The 25,121-nt window shown below is 48.1% G+C and overlaps 1 protein-coding gene across 2 annotated transcripts; it reads left to right on the top strand.

Annotated features, from left to right (window-relative positions):
• The first annotated feature begins 9,555 nt into the window (after positions 1 to 9,555).
• CLU (clusterin) lies at positions 9,556 to 24,371 on the top strand. Of its 2 annotated transcripts, none has more exons than XM_007127865.3 (9): positions 9,556 to 9,654; positions 13,149 to 13,265; positions 14,582 to 14,730; positions 16,797 to 16,967; positions 18,482 to 18,893; positions 19,960 to 20,064; positions 22,757 to 22,986; positions 23,703 to 23,872; positions 24,124 to 24,371. In XM_007127865.3, the coding sequence occupies exons 2-9, from the start codon at positions 13,187 to 13,189 to the stop codon at positions 24,131 to 24,133; spliced, it is 1,326 nt and encodes a 441-aa protein (XP_007127927.2). In that variant the 5' UTR covers positions 9,556 to 9,654; positions 13,149 to 13,186; the 3' UTR covers positions 24,134 to 24,371. The 2 variants fall into 2 exon arrangements, with proteins under 2 accessions (XP_007127927.2, XP_028340703.1); XM_028484902.1 differs by lacking the exon at positions 9,556 to 9,654 and adding an exon at positions 10,234 to 10,471.
• The last annotated feature ends 750 nt before the right edge of the window (positions 24,372 to 25,121 follow it).

The raw sequence follows: 25,121 nt of genomic DNA, 5'->3' as shown, positions 1-25,121 counted from the left end.
TTCCTCTAGTTGTAGCGAATGTGGGCTACTCTTCGTTGAGGCGCGCAGGCTTCTCATTGCAGTGGCTTCTCTTGATGCGGAGCACGGGCTCTAGGCGCGCGAGCTTCAGTAGTTGTGGCTCGCGGGCTCTAGAGCACAGGTTCAGTAGCTGTGAAGCACGGGCTTTGTTGCTCCGCGGCACGTGGGATCTTCCCGGACCAGAGCTCGAACCCGTGTCCCCTGCACTGGCAGGCGGATTCCTAACCACTGCGCCACCAGGGAAACCCCAAGAGGTTGGGCTTTTGTGGTAAAAAGGGTCCTAATGGACATTTCCAGCTATACTCTGGATAGAGACCTAGAAGATTATTTCTTTGTTTCTCATTCAAAACTGGAAGAACAAAATTTAGAACAATCTTGACAGATGCCTACAAGTGCACATATGAGAGAAAATTCAAGAGAAATAAATTTAAACCTTACATTTAGATTCACCCTCAGTTGGACTAGCAATGAATGAAGCTTAGTAATTCAGAGAAAAAGATCTAGGTGATGGGAATTCCCTGGCGGTCCAGTGGTTAGGACTTGGAGGTTTCACTGCCATGGCCCAGAGTTCAATCCTTGGTTGGAGAACTAAGATCCCACAAGCTGCACAGTGCGGCCAAAATAAATAAATAAATAAAAGATCTAGGTGATATTTGGCCATGCATGGTTTTCATTTATTTCTTAAACAAATATATTTTGAATACGCAGCCAAGGACCGTGCTAGTATCAGGGATATGTTCCCTATCCTCATGGATGTTACAGTTTTGACACAAATAAAAAATAGGGTGAGGACTTCCCTGGTGGCTCAGTGGTTAAGAATACGCCTGCCAATGCAGGGCACATGGGTTCGATCCCTGGTCTGGGAAGATCCCACATGCCACAGAGCAACTAAGCCCGTGCACCACAACTACTGAGCCTGCGCTCTAGAGCCCGCGAGCCACAACTACTGAGCCCGCATGCCACAGCTACTGAAGCCCGCATGCCTAGAGCCCGTGCTCCACAATAAGAGAAGCCACCGCGATGAGAAGAAGCCTGCGCACCACAATGAAATGTAGCCCCCGCTCGCCACAACTAGAGAAAGCCCGCATGCAGCAACGAAGACCCAACGCAGCCAAAAATAAATAAAATTAAAAAAAATAATAAAATGACATTTTAAAAAAGAAAAACTAGGGTGAGACTGCTAAAAAAATAAATGGAATCTCAGATGGCACTAATTGAAAAATTAATTCAGGTAATTTAACAGATATTTATTAAATACATACTGCATGCTGGGCTATGTCTTAGAGAATAGGAGCACAAAGCTGAATGAAAGAGGGGAAACGTTTGAACTATCATCTGATCAATTGCAGTACAATATACTTAGGATTTTTCAAACTTTTCTACTGCCATAATGATAGAAGTAGCAAAAATATCTTTGAAATCTTTCCTTTTATTTAAAAAATGATATAAAAGTTGCATGCCATAGCACGATGAAACAATGTTTGTTTTAATATAAAAATAATGGTTTTCCTGGATTGGGAGTGGGTTGGTGGTAGGCTGGAGAAATGATGAGGAACGTGGCAGAGGACTCTGCATTAGTACTTTTGTACTATTTGATATTTTTAAATTATATGCATACAAGACTTTGATAAAAAAGTTCATTTGGAAATAAAAATAATAGTTTAAATGACTTCTAGAATATGTTATGCTTCTAAATAGGAAGAAAGAATATAAAAATGTGAATTCTTCCAAAACTATTATGTACTTTTAGTGAAATTATAATTATAATATAATTTTTTTTCAACTGGGCAGAATTAAATGAACATTTATAGAAAAGAATTAATGTCTAAGAACAGCCAAGAAAATTTGTAAAGGAAGAGTGAGGGAGATTACCTTCTCAACATTAAATATGGTTTTAAAGTCATGAGATAAAAACAATATATTACACATGAACAAAGAAATAAATCAGAGGAATAAACTAGAAAGTCCTAAAACAGATCCAAGTGTATTTGGGAAACTTTGTAGATGACAAACTGGCATTTCAACTGAGTATGAATAGGGTGGTTTATTTGCTAAATCGTGTTGACATAATTGGCTATACATCTGGAAGAAAAACAAGTTAGACCCCTGCCTCACCGCCCTCCTCCACAAACACACCACACACACGCATACACTCCCCTCACACACGTTTCATTTGAATTAAAAAATCTGAATATAAAAATTAACAGTACAAAGCTAGAAGAAAATTAGAATAACTGTCTATATTTTATTTTCACCTTATTTCCTTTATTGTTCTTTTTCTCAGTGTTACCCAATATCGCTCTCTTTTTACAGCCATATGAAAGCTGACAGCCCCTGGGATCTTTTCCCAAATAAATACTGATTAGTTAATGGGCTATAAACTACAATTAATCTCACTTTTGTCCTGAGTGTATTCATAATTTAATATTTCTTTGACAACCCAGGAGTTGTTTTAGGAATTTGCAGGGTCTTACACTTGCTCTCACGTCTGTCTTTTGTGGTGTATTAGATGCACTTAAGTCTAGGTTAAAATTTTTAGGGACTTCCCTGGCGGTCCAGTGGTTAAGACTTCACCTTCTATTGCAGGGGGTGCAGGTTCGATCCTTGGTCCGGGAGCTAAGATCCCACATGCCTTGCAGTAAAAAAAAAAACCCAAAACATAAAACAGAAGCAATATTGTAACAAATTCAATAAAGAGTTTAAAAATGCTCCACATCAAAAAAAATCTTAAAAAAAAATTTTAAAGTGTCTTTTGAAAGAATGCTAATGAAAGCATCACTTCCTAATATTATTCTATAGCTTTTAATATTTCCATTGCTGTTATATTTTTGCTTTTCCGAGGATACTATCTATCTTCTGTTTATGTATCATCTATTGTATCTATCATCTCTATTATCTATCTATCTCTAACTCTACATCTAACTATCTGTCTCTCTAGCTATGTGACATCTATCTATCTATATCTAACTATACCCAATCTACACTATGCAGTATTTGGGCATGTATTACATAATAGACATCTAACTAATAATTTTTTAATTTTAATTTTTTTGTATTGATGTATAGTTGATTTACAATACCATATTAGCTTCAGGTGTATAGCATAGTGATATAGTATTTTTAAAGGTCTATATTTTAGTGAGAGGAAGACATTCTTAAGCAAGATAGGAGACCTAGAAACTATAAAGGAAAAGATAAATTTCACTACATAAAAAATTTTAAGAGCTTCCATGATCAAAGGTAAAAGATACATGACAGCTTGGTAAAAACATTTGCAACACACATAGGATTACCTCATTTATTTAAAGAGCTCCTATACACTGGTAGAAAAAAAAGAATGCATTGTAGATCAACTATACTTGGATTTAAAAAAACGATGGATAACCCAATAGAATGAGCAAACAATATGAATAAGCAAGTCACAGAAACAGAAACTTTATTTTAAAATGAATAGTTGAAAATCATAAGCAGGCAAAGAGATTAAGGGAGCAAAATGTCATTTTCTCCCACTGGAGTGGCAAAACTTCAAAAGGACAATATCCGGCCTTATGGTCACATAGGAAATGGGTTTTCTCAGAGACAGTGGGAGTAGCTGCTACTTTTTGGGAAAATCATCAGCCAGTATGTATTAACATGAAGACAAAACATTCTCTTTTACCCTACAGTCCCAATTTGAGAATCTCTTATACCAATAAAGGCACCAACATATTAGGATATATGCAGAAGTCTGTTTATTGTGGTACAGCTTATAGTGACAGAAAAAGTTGGCATGGGAGAATGGCTGAATAAAATATGTACAGTAGTTACTGAAAAGATCTATCTAAGCATTGACTTGGAGGGCTAGCCATAATATTTTATTAAGTGGAAAAGAGCATGTTGCAAAGCAGCATATATAATCTGATTTTATATTTATTTTAAAGAGAAAAGAAAAAAGAAAAATCCCTTATACATTTATATATGTAGTATATATTATGCATATATATTATATATACACACACATTCTAAATACAAATGTAAATAGACATCCTTTGCTTTAGAAGCACGAGATTTAGAGGGGAACTGAAAAAAGACAGGGAGAAAGAAAGAAAGAGAGAGAGAGAAGGAAGACTGAATCCTCACTAAATATTAACTTTTCTCTCTAACTCTTTGAGTAAAACTAGAGCCACTTGCTTCTGTGTCTTTGTGTACAGCCGGCATACCATAGCCTGCCCCGGGGGGGCAGTATAAACCAATTTGAGGGGCACAGTTTGTTAAAACATAATGTAAAAGTAAGCAGAGAGGGCCTTGGGGGTTCCGGGAACTTCATATCAAATCACATGTAGTGATAGTCTTGCTTTTGCTGCCCCCTCAGCTGGCCAACCAAAGCTGGTGTCTTCCGTTTGTTCCTAAAGCCACGCTAGAGAGACAATGACAGGGTGGAACACCCTAGGGGCAGGGGCAAGCAGAGCGAGGGTCTGGTGACCTCACTCTATGAAAAGGAAGTACATTTGAGATAGAATGTTTGTTTTCAAATACTTAGAGGGCCGTCTTGCAGAGGACAGAGAAAAGATGCAAGGAAGCAGATTTCAACTCAGTGTAAAAACCTGCTAACTAAGATTCCTTCGACCTCCAGTTTTCTCTTCTATAAAGTGAGACTAATACCACACAACCTAGCAATGACACAGAGATGCAGCAGGGATCAGATGGGGCAAAGTGTAAGCTAGGAATTCATAAACTGGAAAGCAGTGGTCCTCAACGTTGGCTGTGCATTGTTTTTTTTTTCTCTTTCTTTTTTTTTTTTTTTTTTTTGCGGTACGCGGGCCTCTCACCGTTGCGGCCTCTCCCGTTGCGGAGCACAGGCTCCGGACGCGCAGGCTCAGCGGCCATGGCTCACGAGCCCAGCCGCTCCGCGGCATGTGGGATCCTCCCGGACCGCGGCACGAACCCGCGTCCCCTGCATCGGCAGGTGGACTCCCAACCAATGCGCCACCAGGGAAGCCCCTGGCTGTGCATTAAAATGACTTGGAGGGTTTAGGAAATCCTGATGCAATCTCAGGCTGCACCCAGATCACTTCAATCATGACTTCTGGAGGTGGGATTCAGGCATGGTTAATTTTTAAAGTTCCCAGGTAATTATATTGTACAGTTCCATTGAGAATCACTGATCTAAAATAATTATCCGTTGGATTCCAGGTGGTTGTGGAAAAAGTAGATTTGACCTGAGGCAGATCTGTGGGCCAATTTTAAAAAACGCCCATTAGTCTAAGAATTGGAGCTAAAGGTTAGCGTTGACCAGCGCTGGAGTGAGATGCAGTTGGCCCTCTGTATCTGCAGATTCCAAATCCATGAATTCAACCAACCACGGATTGAACATATTAAAAAAAAAAAAAAAAATCCAGAAAGTTTCAAAGAGCTAAGCTTGAATTTACTGAGATTCTGATAACTATTTACATAGCATTTACACTGTATTTACAAGTATTTACATATCATTACAGTGTATTACATATTATAAGCAATCTAGAGACGATTACTTATAATATGTATAAGCAAGAAGTATATGGATGTGAGTAGATTATATGCAATCACTATGCCATTTTCTGTAAGAGACTTTTATGGATGTAGGTAGATTATATGCAATCACTATGCCATTTTCGTAAGAGACTTGGGCATCCTTGGATTTTGCTCAATAGCATGATGAACAGTGAAGATAGTTTGAGTGATATTTGTCTACTTACAGGTCCAGATAAGCAACTCAGGAGAGACTAGCCCCAGATCTTTTCCCAAAGAGATCTTATTTGGGAAGATAAGGGAAAAACATCTGATGGAGTGAATGTTTCTGAACTTTAGGTAGGCCCTGAAAAAGCAGTCAGGATGCCTCCACATCAGCTGTGGGCTAATTTTATCTCATCTGATTTTATTATCCATGACTTTTTATGAGCCCATGATTGACTGAATACACCCAAATAATAATTAGAGCCTGGAGAGTGATTCTTTTTTTTTTTTTTTAAAGATTGTTTTATGCCACTAAATTTTGGGGTGGTTTGTTATATAACAATAACATGATGCTAAGACCATCACGCTTGAGAGGTCTCATGTAGGTGCTCTGGCCACTCATGTGAGTGAAGAGATCATCTTAGAGGTGGGTCCTCCAGCACAGCCCTTCCAGCTCCCAGCCATTCTAGGCACCCCTTGCTATTTGCATCGTCCCAGCAAAGATCCCAGACGTTGAAAAACAAAAGCGAGTTGTCTTCACTGTGCTCTTTCTGAATTACAAACCCACAAAAACCATGAAAATTTTTTTTTAAAAAGATTGTTTTATGCCACTAAATTTTGGGGTGGTTTGTTATATAACAATAAACAACTGTATTAGCTGCCCAAGCTTCAAACATGGGAGGCATAACAGGGTACTCACTGCTCTTATCCATTTCCAACTTGTTCCACTTCTATCAGCAGTGGTTAAGCTGCCGCCCTGTTGGTGATGTAGAGCTGGACCTCGGTGGCAGAGGTGGGGTGCATAACAAAGGCATCGAATAGCAGGGGAGAGAGGGTGGGCAAAGCATTAAGAGATGAACAGATAAATGTAAAGCTCTTTACTTTCCCCCAGCCCCCTCCCCGACGGTCCCCCACTCCAAGAAAAAAATCAAGCCCAAAACCCCAAACCCGACCGCCTAAGTCCATGATGGGAGAAAAATGTTCAACAACAGCCTCTGCCAAAATGATGATGAATTCTATACGAATCAGCCGAGTGACTCAGCAGCTAAATAAAAGCTTATCTCGAGTGTCTGGGCAAGAGAGCAGGTGGTCCCTCTCTGCTCTGTGGTCAGTCCTCACTGGTACTGGCAGGCCCAGGGTTCTAGAGAAGCAAGGTCCAGAAGGCCAAGGGGCTGGGGAAGAATCTTGCACTCAATGACAAAGCAGACAGTGACAAGCCCGGGGCACCACTGGGAGAAGTGACTAGCTGCCTTCAAATATCTGAAGGGCTAGCAGCTGGGAGATGGATTGGGTTTTCTCTGTGTGGTTCCAGGGGACAGAGCTGGGCTTGGGGTTGTCCCTTGCAGGAGCCAGACTTTGACTCAACAAAGTCTACACACAGCTAACTCTGTAGACAGTTTTACTAGACAATTGCTCCCATGGAGGTAGTGAGCTCCCTGTTGCCAGGGGCATTCAAACAGAGGCAGGATGACCACCTGATGGGAATGTGGCAGCGGTGGCATCAAGCAGTTAAGAATAGGCAGTTAAGAATCAAGTAGTGGAATCTAAAAAAATGGTACAAATGAACTTATCTACAGAGCAGAAATAGAGTTGCAGATGGACAAAACAAACTTATGGTTACCAGGGGGAAAGTGGGGAAGGGGTAAATTGGGAGATTGGGACTGACATATACACACGACTATATATTAAATAGATAACTAATAAGGACCTACTGTAGAGCACAGGGAACCCTATTCAATACTCTGTAATGGCCTATATGGGAAAGGAATCTTAAAAGAGTTGATATATGTATATGTATAACTAACTGGTTCACTTTGCTGTACACCTGAGACTAACACAACACTGTAAATCAACTATATGCCAAAAAAAAAAAAACCAAACAAACCAGAATCAAGTATTGGGTGAGGGCTGTACCAACTGGCAGTCATGGCTGTGAATCATGTTATTTTCTCCCAATCTCTTCTTCCTCTCCTCCCTTCCCCTACTTCAGCTGACTAAGGCAGATCTCCTTGCCTTGTCCTCCAAAGTCCGATTTTTAAAAATATAATTATTACAGATTTGTGCCTCCTGTGCCAGATGCTGGGGGAGCTGCAGAATAGAAAAGTTACAAGGAGCGTGCTCAGAGAGACTTCTTCTGGCCTCGGGCACTGATATGATGCTAAGGAAGAGGCAGTAGCCATAGAAAATGTAGCTGTTTCTGATAATTCGACTTTTTAAGGAAGATAAAGTGAAGCCTCAGGGGAGAAATACTGTTCCCAATTGTCGATTGCTTTTTTTTTTTTCCTTCTGAGCTGATGATCTTCTCACACTTGGCATTGCCTTGGGTGAGGGTGAAGGGGACCTCAGAGATGATACATTCCAGATTCCTCATTGCCCAGAAGGAAGAAACTGAGAACTGAGGAGTGGGGGTTAAAGTCTTTGGTCCAACCAAGGTCACCCAGAGCCTCCGGACAGAGCTGAGACTGTGGTCAGAATTCCATGCACCCAGCTCAGGTCCTCCCCCCATCCTCTTTTTTTCACAGGCCTAGAAGCACCCTCTGTGCTCCTTCATGAAAAGGGTGGGCTCCTAGTTGCCCCTGGACCTTGGGAGGCCAGGGGCTGAGCCTTAGGCTGTATCTCAAAAGTTGTGAGCAGGACAGCTCAGCCCCTGGCCATAGAGCTCTCCTCTGAGCCCTTCATCTTGCTGGTTTTCAGTCGGCCAGCAAACCAAGCTGCCTATACCTGCCCTGCCCACCCATCTCCCCCAGCCAGTATAAGAACCACCCTCCAGCCCCTGGACCTTTCTCCTGGGGCTCAAACATCCTAGGGTCAGAGTGCGTGGCTCTGTTTCTTCCCCAAGAAGTAGCTATGCCTGAGGGGCTTCTCAGTTAGTCCCCTCCCCGCCAGGGTGTGGTGTGACGCCTCCTATCCCTCTGCCACATCAAAGCCCCCTGCCAAAAAAGTCCTTTGGCAAGATTCCTCCTGAGCCAGCCGAGGAAACTTGGGGCTGGTGGAGATCAGTGAATCCCTTGTAAGCAGGACCAGCAGCATAATTTGCGCAGCCCCGTGCACAATGAAAACGCACGGCCCCTTGTTCAAAAACTCTTAAGAATTTCAAGACTTGGGCAGTAGCTCCTCAAACCAAGTGTAGGGCGGCAGGATCCTGTGCTCATGAAGCCCGCCCTGCTTGGCTGGGTCCCAAGTGGATGGGGAAAATACTTGCTTAACGTCCAGGAGTCAAGGAGCCTGGGAGGCCTTCTAGTTCCCCAGATGGATGCTCTGTTCATCCCTAAAAACACATTTCTGTTTCCTCCCGGCCAGCAGGTCTGCCAAAGGACCCCCAGGTCAGGTGGTGGTTCGGGAAGCCGGCATTTTGTACTTCCTGTGTTTTAGCACGACATCCCTCTCCATCACACCCACGTTATTTCTGACGCTGTTCTACTTCAGTGGAGCCAGAGGAGTGGCGCGTGTTGAATGCCAAGGATTAACGTTCAACTGGGCAGCGGAACAGTGACGTTCTATTGGGGACGAGGCACCAGCCAGGGGCGCAGAGCATCCCTCCATCTCTGCGGAGCTGGGCGCCAGCTGTGCACGTTAATTCAGGCTCTGCCCTCCTGGGGGCGCCGTGCCCCAGCTCTGAGCCCCCGGGGACGGGGAGCCGGCCGCGGTGCGCGCCCGCGCCCCAGGGTCTGTCTCCGCCGGAGCCTTTCGCCGTGCTGATACGCGCCCCCGCGCCCCCTGCCGGGTGCTGCACCGGACATCCACCCGCCCGCACCTCCGAACCCCCTCCCGCACCGGCTTCCAGAAAGCTCCCGGTGCTTCTTCCGCATTCTTTGGGCGTGAGTCGTGCAGGTTTGCAGCCAGCCCCAAAGTGGGTGTATACGCCGCAGAGCGCTATAAATACGAGCGCCTCACCGTGCTGTGCACGCGGCGTCGCCAGGAGGAGCGCGCGGGCATCGCTGACCGGTGAGATGTCCCCACCTTTCCTGCCTCTGCGCAGAGCCTGGCCCGGACTGATGAGCGGGCGGGGGGCGGCACCCAGGCGAGGAGAGGACGAGCACTGGGAGTCACAGGGCTGTCAGAGGGGCGCTTTAGATGGAGTCGCGGATCCAGGGAAGGGAGGTGGTCGGAGCCCCATCACCAGACAGCCGAGCCGGGACCGAATTGCCGGCAGTCAGGCAAGGGACTCAGGAGGCCCTTTGTTCATCAGCTCCAACCACAATTCTGTGGAGTAAACGGGATAGGTGTAAGGAGCCTCCTTTTGTAAAGATGTGGAAATTGACGCTTGGAGGACTGACGCTGTTGCCCGAGGCCAGGCTAGTGAGTGGCAGGGCTGGCCTGCACTTGCAGCCTTCCTGCGGCATCTTCCTTGGAAAGGTACTGATCTCCAGGGGTGGCTGTCAGCTCGCGCGCATGAGTCATCTTGTTTGCTCCCGAATTCTCTAGTTCTCTGGATTGTGTGTTTATAAGTAATGATGTTTTGATTTAAGTATATGTTGCAACCACTGAAATCCTACTCTTTCTGCTTCCTAATGCACCAGGGTACATCAGAGAAAGATCACACAACCTCCATCAGACTTCAGACCTCTGATTCAACTGTCTCATTTTATAGATGATAATCTGAAGCCTGGAGAGGTTTAGGACCATCTCCAAAGATAGACAACAAACAGCTATCAGAATTGGGATTAGAACCCAAGCCTTGACCTTCCAGAATTTCTGGACCTAATGAAAAAAAGAAACTGATTATTATTATTTTTTTAAGAGTGAAGTTTGGAATTTAAGAGTAAGTACAGATACTATAAAAGGTTGCTCGTGAGAGTGTTCATGATAATAATAGTGGGAAATTACAGACAATTTAAATGCCCGGCCTCGTGGGATGGCAAAATAAAGTACATCAGAAAAAGGACTCTATTACACAGCCACAAAAGTGTGCTTTTAGAGAGTATTTGAAGAGAGTGGATGTAAAGCATCCGATTGTATGCAAATGCATAGAAAAGAGGAAATATACCACAGTGCTAATGTTTGCCTCTCGATGGTGTGAATTACAGGTGAATTATTTTCTCATTTTTCTTTTTGGTTGAGTTTTCTGCATTTGGGGAGGCAGTAGGAGAGGAGCTTGGGCTTTGGGCTTTAAACCCTGCAGCTTGCTCGCTGCGTGACCATGTCCTCCCCACGGCTTCCTCTGGGGAAAGGATTGCCTTGGAGTGGCTTGTTCAATCAGAGCAGTTGGCAACCAGGCGCCCTGGCCAGGAGATGGGTGGGGAGGTGAGTCAGTGCAAAGGGAGGGCAGTTTGGCCACACAGCCGCTGTTCTCCTACTGTCCTTGGACTAGTATCACTATCACCTGCAAGCTTATTAGAAAAGCAGTCTCTGAATCAGAATCAGCATTATAACAAGACTCCCGGGTGATTCGTAGGAACTGATCACATCACTAAGGCAAAGCCCACAGTCGGGGAGGGACCACAGGTGACCTTTGTGTACCTGCTTCAGTTCCTCTGTCCCTCTCCCAACACGCCACCTCCTCCCACTTCCCCGATAGATACTGCCAATGCCCATGATTGATCCTACGTCAATTTTGAAGGAGTCGGAATTTCCTATGATTACATAAGACCCTTGGGTTCACAGAACACATTCCCATCTCTAAGGTCTCTATTAGGTCCATTTTACAGGTGAGGAAACTGAGGCTCAGAGATTTAAGTGACTTGGTATCAAGGAAAGAACACTGGACTGGGGTTTGGGAGGGCTGAGTTTTCATCCTGGGGTTGTCACCAGCTTGCTGCAGGCCTTGGGGAGCCCCATCCTGTCTCTGGGTTCGGCCTCCCCTCTGAGGTGGAGGGATTGGGCAGGAGACAGGTCTCTCTCCCAGCTCGGAACTCGATGGCTCCCATGGCCCCCAGGCTCTCGGTGGGAGATCCTCTACTGACCGCTGGGATTCCAGACTTCTCATCCAGAGCTCTTGCCTTTGGCTGCCCTGTCTCTCTTTTCCTCAGGACCCAATTCCCTGTCTTCTGGTCCCAACCTATTGCAGAGGCTCGTGTCTGGATTTCTCAGAAGGCTTTGCTATGGGGGGGCCTCTGCTGGAGGGGTGTTTCTCGCCAGCTTTCTCTCTGTGGCGTGACAAAGGCTCTGTCCCTGTTTGAGGCGTTTCAGGCTTCAGTGAGCAGCTAGGGCAGAGCCTCGCAGACCTGAAATAGCACCCTGGCTCAGCTGCCCACTCACCATCTCTGGGGAAGGTGGTGACCCGCTCTCTTCTCCCACGCTGCTCGGGAACCACAGCCTGGCTGCCTTACTAATTGTGTCTCAGGAGAGACTTGCCTTCTTAATATTCTCCCAAGGGTCCAGGTGGGCCTGCTGAGCGGAGAGCAGCTTCTGGATGTGCATAATTTCAGGAAGGGGAGACCCCCTTCCCGTTCTCTCAGGGGAAACGGGGGAGTTCAGATGAGCATTGGGGTGAAGGGCAGTGCAGGGGGAGGGGTTTCTGTTTTGCAACAACTTCAGCTTCTGGGAAAGGGTCCATTGTGTAAGACCCGCTGGTCCAGGGCTCAGGGCAGCTAGCCAGGTGGTGGTGGGAGGACCTTGGCAGACACCCTGCTGTGGGCTTAGAGGGACTGGCCGTGTGAAAGGGACCTGGCAGAGCAGAGTGGCACGTCCTCCCACGGGGACTTTTCCTGGGGAGGTTCCTTGCCCTGCCCCCCCTCCGCCGTTAATCCTTTGGCTTTGCCACTCCTTCTCTATTCTCTGAAGACAACTGTCCTCCCTGCCTTGCTCTACTCTCATCCACGCTAGGGATGACAAATGGATTTATTTCCCTGTAGCAACCCAGAGGCTGTCACTGCCTCAGGCCCTTGAAAAGCAATTTCAGCAGGTGTTGAGCCTTGGTGGGGCCAGTGCTGTGATTGATTGGTGATGCCTGCTGTGGGCAGGATGGGTGATGCAGACAGCAGGGCGCTGTCTGTGCTCTGGGCTGCAGTCCCCACTTTAGGGGGACGGCAGGGGCCAGATGAGTGACCCAAGAGAGGTGTTTTCAGGGTTTGTTTGATGTGAGCAGGTATCATCAGATAGATGCCCTTTCTGGATGCAGAAAGCACATGTGCCTTTTTTAGGCACAGTCAGCTATTATGGGGGACGAGGAGAAGGAGGAAGAGGAGGAGGAGGAGGGCGGCTTGGACCAGAGCCCAGTGGCTCTGACTCTGGAGTTCTCGTTTCTTCTATATTAGGCTGCTGTCCTGTGGTTCCTCCCCGTACCCGCTTCCTCCACTTTCTTTTGAAGGGGCCCAGTGGCAAGTCTGATACTTTCTTGTCACTTCCCTGGGATAAAAAGTCGGTGATGCCAGCTGAGGGGAGAGTGGAGGGCAAGGCCTCGGCAGGGTTCCTGGGAAGCCGCACAGGCGGCGGGCTGGGGCCGTAACCAGCAGGCTGTCTAGCTGTTACCATGACAGTCCCCTGTTCTCTGCAAACAGAGGCGTGCTAGGATTCCAGAATTGGAGAAGGAGGCAAGATGAAGACTCTACTGCTGCTGGTGGGCCTGCTGCTGAGCTGGGAGAATGGCAGGGCAATCTCGGACAAAGAGCTCCAGGGTAAGTGACCAGGCGTGCCCTCCTGGCATGCTTCCCTCTGTCAGCGCCCCAGGGGTTAAGACCATCTTTGTCCTGTGCATCGGATCGGGTTTGCTCTGCCCGGGCCCCTCTCTGAGCCCTCTCTCGCCGGCCTAGGCTAATTGTGGTCAGGTGGGCTTCCAGGCCGTTTCAGGTAGACCCCAAGCCCTTTCTGGCTCCTGCAGCTCATTCGGCTGTTCCCCTCCCCGTCTGCTCGGTCCGGCGTCCATGCCTCTTCCATGAAACTCCATGAAGCCTGGACCATTGGAGCCTCTGTGGATTTCCCCTTGAGTTTCCATAGCACTTACTACCTGTATCCACCACCTTTCCACCTAGAAAACCAATGCTCCGGATTCAGGAAAGGCAGAATATCATTGCCTACGAGGGCCTGTCATCCTTCAGAGCCCAGCTGGTGGTTCCCCTCTTCTGCCAGGCCTTTCCTGAAACCTGTCCTTCCTCTGCCCCACTCTTGTCCTATGAGCTGACTGAGTCTCTGGGGTAATAGTTAAAAACCCAAGCGTTGAGCTCAGAGCTGGGTGGAAATCTGGCTCCGCCCTCCCCAGCTGTATAACCCTGGGTCAGTATCTTGATCTCACTGCTATTCTTTATCCTCGATTGTGCAAAGGGGTGAAGACAGTGTCAAGAGTATTAAATAAAATGCACGTGAAGTGTCCAGCTCAGCATCTGGCCCAGGATAAGAACCAGAGAAGCATTGGCTGTTACTTTCGGTACTTTGGTGACATTGTCTCATTGCATTTGTCACACGGTGTGGTGTCTGATCACAGTCTCCTTGAAGGATGGTGCTATTAAGTCGCCTCTGTGGCCCTGTCACCTGACACTGCATCGGAACAGCAAAGTTCAGATGTTTGCTTAAACTGCATTGCAGGAAGACTTGTATCCACAATAACACTATTTTATATTTTGATGCTTCAACAGTTATGCTTCCAGGATTTTTCTTTTTTCCTTGAAAAATTTCTTCTGCAGCTGGGTAGGCTGCTTCTCCAGAGCTCCAGGGGCGGACTGGGTTGTCCCTCCTCTGGGGCATGTCCGCTCCAATGGTTTGCATTTCTGAGCAGCTGGGTGTAATCGATTCTCTGGCCCTGGGTCTACAGTGAGCCCTGGGATGGAACCTGTGTCAGGGCAAAGCTGGGGCCCGAAGGCTGCCTGCCAGGGGGATCCCAGCTGTGGCAGCCCCTAGGCCCACTGGCCTTTCTGACCATTCCAGCTGGTTCCAGGGTTATATCCCCAGCACCATCCCTTCCTCTGGCCTCATCTACCTCCCTGCTCTTTTCTTGCAGAAATGTCCACCGAGGGGAGTAAGTACGTTAATAAAGAAATCAAAAATGCTCTCAAGGAGGTGAAACAGATAAAGACCCTAATAGAACAAACCAACGAAGAGCGCAAATCATTGCTTGGCTCCTTAGAGGAGGCCAAGAAGAAGAAAGAGGTAAGGGAGAGCCTGGTGACCCCCGCCTTGATCCACTGTGCTGGAGGGAGGGAGGGGCCATTGCTCTTCCGAGTGCCCTGCCAGGTTACTATGGTGACCCGCAGGCCTTCTCCGGTTGTGTCAGCTGATACTGGGGCTGTGGTTAACAAATAGGGAAGGTTTATTTGCTTTTGAAAGCTTCAAGCAGTGAGATCTTGGATCTGGTTTTGTTACAAGCCTGGCCCAGGGCCTGCCGCCCAGATTCACTTCAGTAGATTTTTCTAAACCCAGACTATGTGCGAGCTCCAAGGAGGGCTTTGGGTAGGGTCTGTCACTGTCACCGGTTCGGAGAGGGATGGCACCCTACCTTCAGGAAGCTTACCTTGTAGGGGCAATACCTTTGGGGGTACAGCAGGCACACGCTGTATTGCCCAAGTCTCTGTGGAGTTCTGGACTACTTCGTAAAGAGACACCTAGGTCCAATGGTGAACATACAAAACTAAAACACTATAATTCAATAAGCAGCTTATTTAAAAAGTCAATAGTGTCCTTCAGGGTCTCCTCAAAGCCTATTCTCATTGCCACCCTACCCCTAATGACAGAGATGCTGGGATGGGGCCCCCTGCCACCTTCATGATCCCTAATGCATAGAGTAAAAGCATTTTAAAGACTCAGAGAAGTTGTGCGGTAAAGGAAGCACGTGTAACTTCATTTAATCCAAGTGTTTTCCAAATCGAATTGACCGTGGAATCCATTTATTTTTTTCCTGATAGCTTGTAGCACAATTCCATGGAAACCACTTAAGGAAATGTTGGCCTGGGTGCAGCTCTAACCTTCTTTAAAATTTAGTGCCTTTCCTGGCATCGGTATTAGTTCTCGTCACACTATGAGAAACCTAGAGCCCATGTAGAAGTGGCAGGTCTTGTTCTTGAATTTTTGCGCTTCTCATTGGAGTTTGATATTTGACGATCCAGGTTCTATGATAAAGCATATCAAGTTTGGAAAAAGACTCCATGACTTCTTAGTTGAGGAATATGCGAACCAGAAGGAAAGGAATTGGGCAGCAGAGTTGACACCTGTGAATTGGCCCAGTTGGAGGCGTGGTGGCCTTCTGCCTCTCGGACGAGGGGGGCAGGGGACACAGAGCAGGAGAAGACCTCACATATTCAGATATTCATAGTGTAGCTTTGCTTTGGGGTATGGATGGTCTACTTAATTCTTTGACGAGTAATACACTCATTTATCAAGATTTTAATATAGAGAAGCAGAAGTTTTTCCATAACCCTTTTACCTAAGGACAATTCACTTAACATTTGATCTATTTTCTTAGTACATTTTCTCCTCTATACTTTTTGGACAGTGGCTATGCTCGAACTCATGAATTTGTAACATGAAAAATGCTTATTATAATACTTAAAACTTATTACAAACATCCCTCGTAATGCTGTCTTATCTACCTTTTGTAGGTACCACGGTTTTCTTAACTTGTCCCCTAGTTTTGAGCATTAGGGTTGATTCCAGTATTTTTGTTGCCACAGATGTCTTCAAGCATATGGATTTTTCCTTTATTGCAGGAATTCCTTGGGATAGATTCTTGTAGAATTACTGGATCAAATGTCATGGTCGTCTTGGAGAGTTTTGGTCGTAGTGGTGACTTTAATTTCAGAAGCTTACCTATTCCCGTGGCATGCCGGGGACCATGGTTGCAATAGGGAAATAAGATTCAGGGAAGCTTTGAAAGATGACATTTAAATTCCAGAAGTTGAGACTAGAAAGTGGGGTACTGGCGAGAGGGAAGTCCTGGGGTAGCGACTGTAAGTGCAGCGTCAGAGAAAGGAGCTGTCCAGGTGGGCTCTAATGGCTGGAAAGGACTAAGGAGCAGTTGGACCTTGAAGACGAGAGGACGTTTAGAGCCGGATGGGGAGGGAATTCCAGGTGGGCAGATGCGGGAACACGTGAGCCAGAGCAGGGGTGGGAATAAGCACCCCACGTGGCCAGGTTGGGCCGGGGGGCCAGCACCACGGCGCCTGCTTGGGGAAGGGGAAGCCGTGGTTTCTGTTGCTAACCCAGCCTGGGTCCTCCTGTAGGACGCCCTGAATGACACCAAGGATTCTGAAACAAAGCTGAAGGCGTCCCAGGGGGTGTGCAACGAGACCATGACGGCCCTCTGGGAGGAGTGTAAGCCTTGCCTGAAACAGACCTGCATGAAGTTCTACGCGCGCGTCTGCAGAAGCGGCTCGGGACTGGTTGGCCAACAGGTGACAAGGGGCCCCGCTTCTTCAGCACAGCCTGGGCTCTGGTTGGGCAGTGAGGAGAACTGAATATGCTTCTTTGATTCTGCACCCAATTCCAAGTGTGAGGATTTCCCCATCAAGCATTTCTCCCGCACCGGCTGGGTGTCCTGCAGTTGAACTCAGCTCTGACCCTGTCTACCCAGAGACAGCGTCCTACCCCACAGGCTCAGGGCTCAGTCCCACAGGACGCCTCCCCATCCCCACCCCCACCCCCAACTTCAGCCGCTGATCACAAGTCCAGGTGGTCACCTGTGTTTCTGACTGACTGGCTGTAGATTAGAGATTCCCATGACTGCCTCCTTGGGTTCAATTAATTTTCTAGAGGAGCTCACAGAACTCGGAGAAACATTTTACGTACTAGATTATTGGTGTGTTATAAAAGGATATAACTCAGAAACAGCCAGATGGAAGAGATGCCCAGGGGGAGGGATGGGGAAAGGATGGGGAACTTCCATGCCCTCTTCGAGTTCAACAGTCTCCTGCATCTCATTGGCACGTGTGTTCATCAACCCAGAAGCTCCCCAAGCTCATCCTTTTGGGTTTAATGGAGGCATCATTACATAGGTACGATTGATTAAATCATTGACCATTGGTCACTGATTCAAGGTCCAGCCCCTCTCCCCTCCTTGGAAATCACAGGGTGGGGCTGAAAGTTCCAACCCTCTAATCCTAGGGTTGGCTCCCCTGGCGACCAGCCCCCATCCCTAGGTGCTTTCCGAAAAGTCACCTCACTAACATAACAAAAGACACCTTTATTGCTCTTATCACAGGAAATTCCAAGGGCTTTAGGACCTCTTTGTCAAGGACCAGACCAAATATATATTTCTTATTATAAATCACAATATCACAGCTTCATTTCACATACCAGATGCAATTGATTAGTTCTGACTGCATTTGGGCCCAGAGCGCTGTGATCAGTTGGTAATGTCTGCTATGAGTGCAGTAATGTGGAGTCAGGAAAAGCACCTGCGCCAGGTATCTGCCATCTTCGAAGACTCTCATTCAGCAATTATTAGCTGCCTAACGTAACAAATGGCTCCACGGTATGGCAGAGCCCTGCGTGCACTTAAACAGAAGGAATTAAGAATTATTAGTACCCTATTATTGATCCTCCCTCCCCTGCAGGCCTTGCTCAGCTAGGGCTCATGAATTTTGCCCTTTCCAGGAGTCCCATCAGTTGGCCCTTGGCTGAGTGGGCTTGGGGATCACCAGTGGCCAAAGAGGACAGCAGACTAGTCTCATGTGACGGGCCTTGTGACTCTCTCGGCCTCGCAGGTCTTCCTAAACTCTTCCCCTTGGGGTCGGTAGAATGGAAGTGCACTGACCTGGACAGTGCAGAGATGGGGAGCCAGTCCCAGCCTGGCTTTCTGCCGCCTGCTGTGACTCTGAGTTGCCCCGGGTGCAGCCAGGAGGGGCCGGGCCTGGCCCGTCTTGACAAGGGGGAAGCATCCCTGACTGTCCCCTGTCTCCTGTCGCAGCTCGAGGAGTTCCTGAACCAGAGCACCCCCTTCTACTTGTGGATCAACGGTGACCGCATCGACTCCCTGCTGGAGAACGACCGGCAGCAGGGCCACGTGATGGACGTCATGGAGGACAGCTTCAACCGTGCATCCAACATCATGGACGAGCTCTTCCAGGACCGGTTCTTTCCCCGGAAGTTCCAGGACACCCAGTACTACTCGCCCTTCGGCTCGTTCCCAAGGGGATCGCTCTTCTTCAGTCCCAAGTCCCGCTTCGCCCGGAATGTCATGCCTTTCCCCTTGTTGGAACCCCTGAACTTCCATGACATGTTTCAGCCCTTCTTTGACATGATCCACGAGGCCCAGCAGGCCATGGATGCCCACATGCGGAGAACTCCCTACCGCTTCCCGATGGCGGAATTCCCAGGAGGTTAGAAGGATGGGATGGGAACTCACAGTTCATTGAGATGCTAACCCTTGAGATGCTCAGAACTGTGGCCGGGGCTTGGCATGTGTCATCTGAATTCCGCCCCCAGAAACCTGGGGAGGGTGCTCTCATCCCGGTTTGATGGGGAGAAAACTATGACAGGACAGTCAAGGAGCATGTCCAAGGGTTCAGAGCTGATAAAGTGGGAGCCGGTCAAATCTAGCCCTGCAGGATTCGGAATCTGTATTCTTTCGAGTGTACCAAGCTCCTTCCAGCAGCTGGAGGGCATGACACTGACTGTTTCCTCTAGAGAACTAGACCCCTTTGTCTTGGGAACTCAGGTGGCTTTATGTGGACGCCATGCATATATTGGCAACACATTATATAATCAGCTCACGGTACAGTTAAGAAAGCTGTCTGTGGCTGTAACCTTAGGGTCTGGTAGAGAATGGGCACACAATGAATATATTTTGAATGAAGGAACTCTAACATGGACCCGAGAAGCCAAAACTTTCAGAAGTGATTTTTTTCATTGAACCAATAGACACTCGTTGGCCAACCCCATCTCCTAAACGCTGCAGTTTGACCAGCACTGGGCTGCGGCTTGAAACAGATTGGAAACGCAGGAGGGTATTGAATTGAACAAGGAGTTTACTGCATATCCATAATGGGGGGCTCCCTGTGTTATAAGGAGGTTCTAAGGTGGATCCTAGTCCTGCCTTCAAGGCGCTTGCTGTCTGGCCCGGGGAGAGAAATGAGCCAGACAGAATGCAGAGCAGCACGGGTTATAATGCCAAAGAGAAGTACGAGCAGGCAGGAGACGTGCCAGCAGGTGGGGATGGTGGGGGAGGGGGCCGAACCCAGCTCAGGGGGCCCTGGGGACCACCCCCTGGTCCCGCTGCAGGGAGCTCCGATCCGAGCCTGTGTCTGCAGGCAAACAACCAGAGTCCAACCTGCTCTGCCCCCAGAGCCATGGCAAAGGGCCAGACAGTAGTGTGAAAGGGCTCTGGGAGATCGCGGTGGTCCATCTCTGTGTCGCTCTGTATGACTTTCCCTCGTTTGTCTCCAGAAAACAGCAGTGACCGCACCGTGTGCAAGGAAATCCGCCACAACTCCACGGGATGCCTGAAGATGAAGGACCAGTGTGAAAAGTGCCAGGAGATCTTGTCCATGGGTGAGTCGGGGGGCCCCGTGGTCTCCTGTGTCCTCGGGTCTCCAGCACCTCACTAGGGCTGCTTTTATGGGCTCAGACGGATGGGAGCTCAAACGCCAGCTCTGCTGCCTTCCAGCTGTGACTCTGGGTGGGGGAGTCCTTTGCCCGGCTCTGCTTGGGTCCCCATCTGGGGTCGCGGGTTAAGATGAGGGGCTGTCCCTGAAGTCGGGAGACAGAATGCAAGGTGCTTACCACACGATCCAGCTCACGGTTAACAGGCCGACGGTGGCAGGGGCTGCCGTGCTTTTCTAAAGAGCTGTCATCCTTTGACTTCCCTCAGTTAGTCTGTTCCCAAGGGCCAAACCTAGTAGACGTCCTCATGTTTTGCTGCAGACAGAGTTTCGGCAGTGTGGATTCTGTTAAACAAACTCTTCCCATGTGTTTGTTACTAAACACTCTTGTAAACACTTTACAAACATTTACTCTTTTCCCTGGAATAACCGGGGTGGCTACAGTTACCATCCCTGTCTTACAGAGGAGGAAACTCAGTCAGAGAAGGTTTGGTGACCTGCCCAAGATTACACAACGCCCTGGGGGCGTTTGTGATGTGTTCCCAACCGGTGCTGGTGTGTTCTCTACCCTGAACACGTGGGTCTCTCCTCGTGGTACCCTAGCTTCCCGGCAACTTTACCTTTGGTAGGCTGGTCCCTGAGGCAGAGGAAATACCTCCCTTCCGCTGTTTCCTTCGGTTTTATCAGGGGGACTAAATTCTGCTTACTTGGAAATAACACCTGTAAAAGCGGCGAAACACTTCCTGGCCCACAACAGTCTATGCTCGGGAAAAGTTAATTGTTTCCCTTGTACCGAGCGGATCGATCTTGCGGCTTTGCTCGTACTTAATACTTTTTGGGTTTGCCCGGGCAGGCCTTCAGAGTCTAGTTAAATAGTCCTAGTCTCATTGCTGTGATTTTAGAAGCTACTGCAAAAGAAATACAAGTGCTGTAAGAGGCTGATCTATGAAGAAGCGAGAGGTGAGTACACAACCTCCTGGGTTTATCCCATAAAATACCATGATTAGCAGAGTGTAAATCACACCATGAGAAAGTCACGTTAGGGCCAGAAGAAGAGACCTACGGATGCCCAAGCTCAGATGGGCGCCCCTGGCACTGATCTTAATGTTCACTGATCACAGCTTCCTGAAACAGTGGTTTTCTTTCCTACATTGAGGAAGACTTATGACCTCTTATCTAAGGGGCTTGCAGCCATCTGAGCATGTGCTGCCCGGGACCTCCAGACTGGAATTTCGCAACTTGGGTACTACTTTGGCATTTGGGACCAGATCTTTCTTTGTGGCGGGCTGTCCTGTGCACTGTGGGATGTTTAGAAGTATCCCTGGCCTCTACCCACTGGAGGCCAGTAGCCTCCCACCCTCACCCCAGTCGTGACACCAAAAAGGTTTTCAGACCTTGTCAGATATCCCTGGGGACAGCACCGCCCCAGGTGAGAGCCACTGCTCTAGACTGTTACCCAGTTCTCAATGACTGTCCTTATTTTCAATGATTCCCTGGTAAGAAGAGTTAAGTTTCGCCATTATATATATCTTTTTCAACCCAGTTTATTGTTAATAATCCTATGTCTTGCCCCACCCGACATTGTATTTTATTTTAATAGAAATCATTACAGCCACCGTGGTGAAGTGTGCCAAGAACTCCTCCTTTCCCCAGACTTGCTTGGGTTTGATGTGCTCTTTGGGGGATATTTTTCAAAAATCAAGGGAGAGAAAAACAGTAGTTTTTAGAGAGAGAGAGAGAGGGTAGTTTCCAGCTCTTATCCACCTGACATCCTGCAGTGGGCACCTGGTGACCAAAAGCAATGAGCTTCCGTGCTCTCTGGTGAGCTTGGCGACAGCCCGGGTGCCCGACCCCAGGCTACTGTGCTCTGTGGCCCGAGGGTCCTGACCGGCTCTTCTGCTACCCGGGCTCTTGGGGCCAGAATTTCCAGCTCTACAGATATAGGCAAGCTTGGAGAATTTTCCAGAGCCACAGACTCAGGGTAGGAAGAGCCCAAGTTTAGGAGTTAAAGCCCGGGGTTCAGCATCCTGCCCTCGCAAATCGTTCATCCTATGACTTTAGGCAAATGATTTACCGCTCTGGTCCTCAGTCTCATTCTTGATAATACTGAACGTCAGAATACATCTGACTATTAGAGATCACGGCTATCCAGAGCACTTGGTGGTGCCTGGTAACATAGCAGGTACCATGCAAATGGCAGCTACAAGTAACATCCACCGTCTCCTGAAATGACTGATGGAGGGAGGAGGGCAGTGAGGTCTGAGCCTATGGAGGCCTGAGGTCCGCGCTTCTTGAGGTGTGGGCAGTGCCCCTCACTGCTGGTCCCCGCGGACACAGGGTCTCGCACCCAAAGAGAAATCAGTGATGTCACTGAGACACTTTAGTTCAGCTGACATCGTCTCCCAGAGCAAGACCTTCTCAATGAAGGACGCGCGTGCTGATTTACGTTCGGGGCGAGCCGTCTGTTTTGTCCTGGGCTGCTAGCAAACGCTTGGTGGACTGGAGCTTGGAGTAGCTCTGCCTTAGGCCCTGGCCGCGTGAACTGGTTGCCATTTGTTTTCATCCCTTTTTAGCTCTCCCTTCACGTTTCTGTCATTTGTCTTTTTTTTTTTTTTTTTTTTTTTTTTTAAATCTCCGGGCAGACTGTTCAGCCAACGACTCCTCTCAGATGCAGCTGCGGCAGCAGCTGAACATGTCCCTGCAGCTGGCGGAGAAGTTCAGCAAGCTCTACGACCAGCTGCTCCAGTCCTACCAGCAGAAGATGCTGAACACGTCCTCCCTGCTGAAGCAGCTGAACGAGCAGTTCACCTGGGTGTCCCAGCTGGCCAACCTCACACACAGCGACAGCCAGCATTATCTCCAGGTCTCCACGGTGAGTCTGACCTGGCCACACGCTGAAGCTGGGCTCAAGGTGTTGTCTGGAGCTCATGTGACCCTCCCCCGGGGCTGAAACGGGGTGAAGATGTTCAAGAGGGCATGTCTGCTTTTCACTGAGCACTTGTCGTATGGCAGGAAACAAAAACCTCAGGTCCAGTGGTGCATGGAAACCTCATCACTCAGTGACGTGGAATGTCATAAACCCATTTTACAGATGAGGAAACTGAGAGGTTCAACAGCTAACCCAGGGTCTCCTATCTGCAGGGTGATCACCTGGGTGTTTGTTTGAACCTGTCTGCCTGGCTGCAGAGCTAGTGCTCTTTCCGGGGTGCTGCCTTGGTGCCCTGTCCTGCCTAGGATGGCTCATGAATTGGCCCATCGTTCTCCTCCAGTGATAAGAAGCTTCCCTCTAGCGCTGGGAACCTTTTCTTTTTCTTTCCCTGATTCCTCTTCTACCACCGCGTGGCCAGTGGCTCCTCAAAGGAAACGTTTTACTCGGTGGGGCTCCCCCGGGTTGGTCCTTCGTGAATGACATTTACACCCACAAACGAGGGTCTCTGAATTAGGGCATTTCTGTTCACCAAGTTGCATAGATGTCGAAGTCAGTAAAAAGCAAAGGGGTCAACTGATCTGAATCAAGCCTGACTTCAGGTGCCAAATGAGTCCGTGTTGACTGTTGTTTCCGCCCTCTCGTGACTTTTCTCCTTTTAGGTGAATTCCCACAGTTCTGACCCCAGCGTTCCCTCTGGCCTCACTAAGGTGGTTGTGAAGCTCTTTGATTCCTACCCCTTCACTGTGACGGTCCCACAAGAAGTCTCCAATCCTAAGTTTATGGAGACTGTGGCAGAGAAAGCGCTACAACAGTACCGCCAGAAGAGCCGGTGAGTGTGTGGGCCTCACCTGCGGTCCCTCTGGGCCCGTCAGGTGCCTGGGGCCTGAGAAAAGGGCAGAGGACCTGGCCTGGGAATCGCTGCTCCTGCAGCCACAGCGCAGGCAGGAAGCCACGAAGTTACTGGGAATTTTCTCCTTCCTTTGGAGGATGTTTTTTCTGGGTTGATAAGAATTGGAGTGTCGGTTGCTGCCTCTCGGTGAATATCAGGCCTCACCTTCCTCTCCCCGCCTTCGTTTTCAGGGAGGAGTGAGACCTGAACGTTGCTTTTCCAAGTAGGGGGGTGTCTCTGCGTCCAGCTGCCCCCACGATGAGCCACAGTCCCCTCTAGAGAGCTCTGCACATCACCAGCTGACCAGGCCCTGGGCTTGAGGCCCTCCTGACCGCACCCAGCTTCTCCCTCTGGATTTGCACTGTAATGCCTGCATTTGCTGATCACGGGAAGAACTTCCCCGCATGCCACTAACTCAATAAACCACCTTGTAATCTGAGTGCTCTGCTGTGTCCTCTTTATGCTATTTTTGTTTTGTTTTGTTTTGTTTTTAATCTCCCACACACCTTCATTTGGGTGTGGAAGAAAAAAGGAGAAAAGAAAAAGCAATGGCTAAGATGGTATATTCTCATATAGTTGAGAATAAAAGGATTGGGACAGTGAATTGACCCAGTTCAAAGATTTCTTGCTTTTAGGAAGAGAGATAGATGTTCCCTATAGCCAGCTAAAATACATTTCTGAAAAATGAATCTTTTCCATTCTGTTATAAAGCAGATACATATTCTGATGGGGGGGGGGTGATACCCTGAAGGAATACATTGAAAATTAGGGTGCAGAAGGGGTAAAAATAAGGCATACCGGTTATTTCCATATATAATTGATATTTTCCTTATGGAAAAAGCAGTCCCCCACCACAACAAAAAGAGGTAATTTTCTTTGAGTTGTAAGAGCCTAGAATCCCTGAGGCACCTGCTTGACTGTGGCATTGACTGGCCACTGTCTGTCTATGCAACCTGTATATCTTTCCCTCAACCCCAGGAATTTCTCCTCCGCCTGGGTTTCTCGTGATGACTTTTCACCCCTCACCCTGAAACATAGCTGGCCTGCAGGACCCTCCGTTGCCAGCAGGTGGCAGTGACCAACCGCGATACTTCACATTAAGAAGCCTCTCCATTTATGAATCTTCTCTACGGAATTCTGTTCATCAAATACACTTCAAATGGAGATAAAAGCCACCTGGATGCATCCC

The sequence above is a fragment of the Physeter macrocephalus genome, unplaced genomic scaffold (assembly GCF_002837175.3).
Source record: "Physeter macrocephalus isolate SW-GA unplaced genomic scaffold, ASM283717v5 random_279, whole genome shotgun sequence".
NCBI classification, from domain to species: domain Eukaryota; kingdom Metazoa; phylum Chordata; class Mammalia; order Artiodactyla; family Physeteridae; genus Physeter; species Physeter macrocephalus.
The sequence above is the reverse complement of the archived record's forward strand: the minus strand, read 5'-3'. Positions and strand labels throughout refer to the sequence as shown.

Coding starts and splice junctions, on each gene's coding strand:
- CLU (XM_007127865.3), top strand. CDS start 13,187: ATGAAGACTCTACTGCTGCTGGTGGGCCTGCTGCTGAGCTGGGAGAAT. Junction 14,731..16,796: donor AGGCCAAGAAGAAGAAAGAG/GTAAGGGAGAGC, acceptor GTCCTCCTGTAG/GACGCCCTGAATGACACCAA. Junction 16,968..18,481: donor CGGGACTGGTTGGCCAACAG/GTGACAAGGGGC, acceptor CTCCTGTCGCAG/CTCGAGGAGTTCCTGAACCA.